Source organism: Charadrius vociferus, unplaced genomic scaffold (assembly GCF_000708025.1).
Source record: "Charadrius vociferus isolate BGI_N301 unplaced genomic scaffold, ASM70802v2 scaffold163, whole genome shotgun sequence".
NCBI classification, from domain to species: Eukaryota; Metazoa; Chordata; class Aves; order Charadriiformes; family Charadriidae; genus Charadrius; species Charadrius vociferus.
Window position 1 is genome coordinate 20,190,422 of NW_009648332.1, and position 6,023 is coordinate 20,196,444.

At 42.0% G+C, this 6,023-nt stretch overlaps 1 protein-coding gene across 1 annotated transcript in view; it reads left to right on the forward strand.

Annotated features, from left to right (window-relative positions):
* The first annotated feature begins 4,607 nt into the window (after positions 1–4,607).
* Positions 4,608–6,023, forward strand: part of PRPF38B (pre-mRNA processing factor 38B) — a 10,521-nt gene continuing 9,105 nt past the window's right edge. Inside the window, exon 1 of the mRNA XM_009884922.1 lies at positions 4,608–4,700. Within this exon, the coding sequence (XP_009883224.1) occupies positions 4,608–4,700 (93 nt within the window). The remainder of the gene's footprint in view (positions 4,701–6,023) is intronic.

A 6,023-nucleotide genomic window follows, 5' to 3' on the forward strand; every position in this document is an offset into this window, starting at 1 on the left:
GGGGGAGGAAGGCCAGGCCTTCACCGGGAAGTCTGAGGAAAAGGGGCCGCCCCTCGCTCTCCTCTCCCACAGGCCCGTCCGTGTGCGGATACGGCTTTCGGAGCCAAAACTGCCCCTTCGAGCGGAAAAGCTTCGGCAACTGCCGGCCCGCAGCAGGTGACGGCCTCCCGACGGAGTCCCCCCTGCCACACAGCAAAACCTTTACATATTTTAATGTAGACGGGCGTTCTCTAATCCTCTTTAATGCAATTCGATAGATTAGCATCACATGAGCATCCAAACCTCTACCTGTTCTATTTATCTCTGCCTGGGGCAGCCTCCCTGTGTGTAATTAAAAAGGGGTTGGGGGAGTATCCTAATTTTTACACTAAAAGCCAAAAAAATCCACAACTCCTCGTGCTACTTCTTTTAGGTTCTGCATGACTCAGCACAGCTCTTGTGTGTGCAGACATTGTTTGTTACTTTTCATAAGGAAAACTTGCGCTATTGCACCAGTCGTGACATGCAGTGAAGGAGCTCTGCCAGGGTGAGGTAGTGACTACAAAAAAAAAAAAAAAAAAAGAAAAAGAAAAAAGAAAGAATATCGATGCATTTTGCAGGATTTCATTCAGTATTTTCCACACTGGGGCATGGTTTGTCTCCCAAAGAGCAGGCAGCTGTTTGGCTGCACAGTGAAAAGTAGAAAGGAAAACGGGCTCCACATTTCCTGTTACTTTTTCTGTTCACAACTATGTAAAGCGTGTTGCTAATCACAGGGTGGGGCCGCTATATAAAAAGGGCAGTGTGGATTGTATGCCTGGCACCTAACAGAAGGAAGGATTCTGGTGGCAGTGAGGTTAAAGGATATTTGCTAACCTAAATTAGGCTGCAATTCAATGCTTTTTGGTTTAGTTTTCAGAAAATACTAGAAATTTATATGCTGGTACTTGCTTGTGATAGCTTAAACTTGAGGTTTAGTGTGGTGGGTTGATCCTGGCTGGATGCCAGGTGCCCACCAAAGCCACTCTCACGCTCCTCCTCAGCCGGACAGGGGAGAGAAAATGTAACAAAAGGCTCATGGGTTGAGGTAAGAACAGGGACATCACTCAGCAATTACCATCACTAGCAAAACAGAGTTGACTTGACTTGGCGAAAATGAATTCAAGTTATTACCAATCCAATCAGAGTAGGGTAATGAGAAAAAAACCCCAAATCTTAAAACAACTTTCCCTCTCCCCTCCGTTCTTTCTGGGTTTAAATTCATGCCTGATTTCTCTACTTCCTCCCCCTGAGCAGCACAGGAGGAGGGGGAATGGGAGTTGTGGTGAGTTCATCACGTGTTTCTGCCACTCCTTCCTTCTCAGGGGGAGGAGTTCTCCCACTCTTCCCCTGGTCCAGCGTAATCCAGGTTGGAGTCCCTCCCATGGGAGACAGTTCTTCACAAACTTGGCCAGTGCGAGTCCTTCCATGGGGTGCAGTCCTTCAGGAACAGACTGCTCCAGCATGGGTCCCCCGCTGGGTCACAAGTCCTACCAGCAAACCTGCTCCAGCGTGGGCTCCCCATGGGGTCACAGACCCCTTGAGGAATCCACCTGCTCTGACGTGGGCTCCTCCACGGTCTGCAGGTCCATCTGCTCCATTGTGGACCTCCATGTGCTGCCGGGGAACAGCCTGCCTCACCATGTTCTTAAACACGGGCTGCAGGGAAATACCTGCTCCGACGCCTTGAGCACCTCCTCCCCCTCTTTCTTTGCTGACCTGTGTGTCTGCAGAGCTGTTTCTCTCACTCATCTTTCCTGCTTGCTGCTGCACATTTTTTCTGCCCCCATCTTAAATATGTTATCACCGAGGCGCTACCACCATCACTGATGGGCTTGGCCTTGGCCAGCAGTGGGTCTATCTTGGAGCTGCTGGCATTGGCTCTATCAGACATGGTGGAAGCTTCTAGCAGCTTCTCACAGTAGCCACCCCTGCAGTCCCCCCACCTACCAAAACCTTGCCACACAAACACAAGACACTTGGCTGACATTTTAAGTTTTGCAGGATGTGACCTAGACAGAGCATATGCAGTTAACTGCAGATTAGCTCTGTCGTTTACTCAATAGCTAGGAAATGTATGTAAGTGTGCTCGCAAACTGGCAATCCAGACATTTTTTCAGATCTTTCAAGTTACTGGAATGGTTCCATTCTGTTCTGTTTGAGCTTCTTTGTTTTTCAGGTTTTGAAATACAATAACAATTAGCTTTTCTTTATATTCGTTTTGGTTTATGAGCAGTAGAAATGGGGAGCTGTCTATACAGTTTTACAGTTTTTCTTCAATTGTAACAGCTGAAGTGCTAACAACAGCGTATGCTAGTAAGGCAGCCCAAGAGTTGCTATTTCAGTCAGCATCTGGATTGCAAACAGGTTTTAAACAAGTGCTGTAATATTATCAATCTTTACTTATATAGGAAATTTATTGTAAGTATATGTAACACCTCATCAATTATTTTTGTAGGATTTTTTCCCCAATAAGATTTAAAGACCTGCCTTATCCAATCTGGCAGATTTCACAGAATAATTCCCACTAAAATCCCTATGACTAGTAAATTGATTTTTACTTTTTAATTAGGTTTTTGCTTTTCTGGAAAGAAAATACACTGTAATTGAAATAAAGGTATGAATACCTTGTGCAAGAAAAAAAGAGATAGGTTGGAGGCTCTTTGTTTTATAACTCAGTTGCTGGTTTTGGCTGTTGAGTCATTATTTAACCTTGAACTATCATTTAGTACCTATGTCTCAATTAGACAATCTATAAACTGTGCATAATATTTTTTTACCTCGGATATTGTAAAGTTTATTAATAGAACTCTTTCACTTCCTGGCTTAAAATGCTATAGGTTCTGGTATGCTGTAAAATTCTACTCATAATTCAGTGTGGCATTCTTCAGAATAAAAAAAAGTATAGGGAAGAACAGTAATAAAGTTATAGTATACAGTGAAAGTAAATTCACAGAACACGATGTGAATTCACACAAATTCCTAACATTTTGTGAGATTTCACCCCCAAAATGTACCACTGCAAGTGAAACCTTCAGAATTATCAGATGTTTACTTCTCCATTATTAAACAATATAATAACAGAAGTATCTTTTTTGATTGATCTGTATTAGGTGGTGAAATTGGGACTGGAGATCCAGTCTTTTGAAGATTGGTAGCATGAAAGAGATGGAGAATGCTATTAGCAGTTTTAAGCTGGACAATCTGCTTTGATTCAGGGTGTCTAATCATCTGATCTTTTTCTTGCTAGAAAAAAGTTTTGAAAAATTCTTCTGATTATTCCCCGTTACATCAAATTATTTTTTTGTAGTATTCTCTTACTGAAAAAAAAAAAAAAATCCATTGATTTAGTCTGTCTGAAGTTTTCGGGTTTTTTTTTCCTGATGCAGTGGTACATCTACTTAACATTCTCAAGGCATCATAGAATAATTTATGTTGGAAGGGATGAGAAAGACAACGGTATGCAATTCCTGTATGTTGCCTTTAAAGTTGAAGTGCATATAATTAAATGTGATAGCAAAAGAAATCTAATGCAGCACTACTGCCATACGACACTAGTCCACACTGGTATTTGACAGGAAAATACATGCAGCTATACTGCTTGATCTATAATTCAAAAGCTAACAACCAGATTCAGAGGATGTTTGGTGACTAAGTACTGGTATCTTCCTCCTCAGCTTCAACTAACAGATCAGGCCTATTTGAGAAAACGCAGAATTAATCTGTGTGAATGTTATGGTTTGAGAGACCCATAACAATTTGTTGTCGTTTAGACAATCATTCTATCACCTGATGACCCCTCCCCACCCGGGGAAGGGGAATCAGGGAAAAGCAAGGAAACCCGGGAGCTGAAGTATAAACAGATTTAATAGAATAAGATTAGATAATTAACATCTGAGATAATTAACAGCACTAAAGAACCTATATTGGTCCTGACACCAATACAGAATATGCAAAGATTATACTCAGCCAATTCTATCAGTTGGAAGCTGTGCACTCCCAGCAGTGGACAGCAAATGTCGGACACTGCGAGCGCTACAGCTTCAGAGGGAGGGGAAGGCCTCAGGAGTCCTGCACCAGGGCACGAAGTTCTCAGGATGGCAGCCATCGAGGGAGAGAGAGAACTTCGCAGCAAACTTTCTAATTTATAGTAAATGTGACGTTGATGGTATGAAATAATCCTGTTGGCCAGCTTGGGTCAAGTGCTGGGTCTTGCTCCTCCTCATCTCCACACCTGGCAAGCTCAAAAACACTGAGACCTTGAGACCCACACACCATAGCTGGCTGTAAAGTAAATATTTTCACAAATGAAGACACTGGAGTCTTCTAAAAGTGCAGTTTTCCCAAGTATTAGAATAGAAATTAGTCCTGTGTCGCTCAAACCAGGACAGTGAATAAGAAGCAAGGCTAGGCTCTTACACACAGATCACCATACATTTTTATAATTATATATAGTTCCTTGCAGTTTGCAACTGAAAATCACCTCCTCCTGGTAGTTTTTTTTTTTTTTTTTTGCTTTGTCTCTGTTCTGTATAAAGACCAGCTGGGATGCTTGAAGGAAGAAAATCTAACTTGGAGCAAATGGATTTATGGGTTGCAGCTATATCAAAGGTTTCAGCATCACCACCAAAGAGGGACTGCACAAGAAGTACAAAAATGTTATACAGAGGAAAAACGCTGAGGTTTGGAACATATTAACTAAATATTCCAACAATAAAAGATAAATGCATGAAAATACAATTTGGTTAATATAAATTGTTACAGAAATACAGGCTATCTTGATTATACAAGAAAAAATAAGGAAATGCTGAAAAGTCAAGGTACCCTAAACAACAAGCCCCCCTCAAGCTTCAAAAAGAGTTAATTCTCTAGCTAACTGCCTCCAAAACAAAAATACTTCATTGCTATAAAGATGCTTTCTTAGAATTAATTTTGTGATTAGTTCTTTAATTTCATATGAGATTGTTAAATGGATATTTCCTGCATCAGGGTGGTTTTGCAAATGTCTTTGGAAAACAGCCGAGATGGGAAGAGGAGGCTGAAAGGAGGCTGAAGTTATTCCTAGAAAAGGGGAGTGAAGAGCCAAGATAGCCAAACAGGCAGCTTAGAGAAACTGTAACTGTCAGGGCCCTGATAAGAATGGTTTTCTGCTATATTACAAGCTCTAACGTACATTAAAGGGCCAGAGTAACGAAGATGAATTACAGTTTCTCAGGTTTTCAATGTGTAATGAAGATATTCTAATGTTACTTCCAGCAGTATTTATCTCCTAATTTAAAAATTCAAATTCTAAATTAGCTTTAACTACCACATATATAGAGATGCTATTTCCATGGATGCTTCCATACCAACTTCTCCCCGCACACGTTTCCTGATGCGCTGAGCAATGTGGAGCCCTTCTCTGTGGTGCAACGGAATGTATTTTGTCCCACTATGCCCAGTTTGCACTCATTTTGGGGAACAGTTATCTTTTTGCACAGACATTTGGCGTTTAGAATTTCTTGGCAATTCTTCTAAATCGTGCATTGTCTCCCTTTTGTATTTCAGGTTAAAGTTTGACAACAAAGTACGTAGCTAGGTTGTAATTTTAAACCTGTTGGAAACCTTTGACTAACGAGTTAAACGTGATCTTAAAATTCAAGTTCAGTTCATCCAGCAGATACATTTCAGGAGAGACTGGAGGTTCTTCTTTTCTGTTTCCTCTTAGCACTCAAATGTAGACAGTTGCTTTCTTAAACGCAGCTGATTGTTTTCAAATGCATTAACCTAATCCTGATTGTTTCGAGTCTGTGTGTCATATTACTAATTTCAGAGAGAGGTGTTGGGCTGGAATTGAGCAGCGGGGAAAAGTACTGTTTTCCCGGTGTGTGACGAGCCTCGCAGCTGCTCAGCCCCCGCCAGGCCCCGGCGGGAGGAGCGGGCCCGGTAACCCGCACCAGTTCCGAGGGAGCTCCGCTGCCACCGCCGCTAATGGGCTTCTCCGCCCACCACTCCTGCACCCTGAA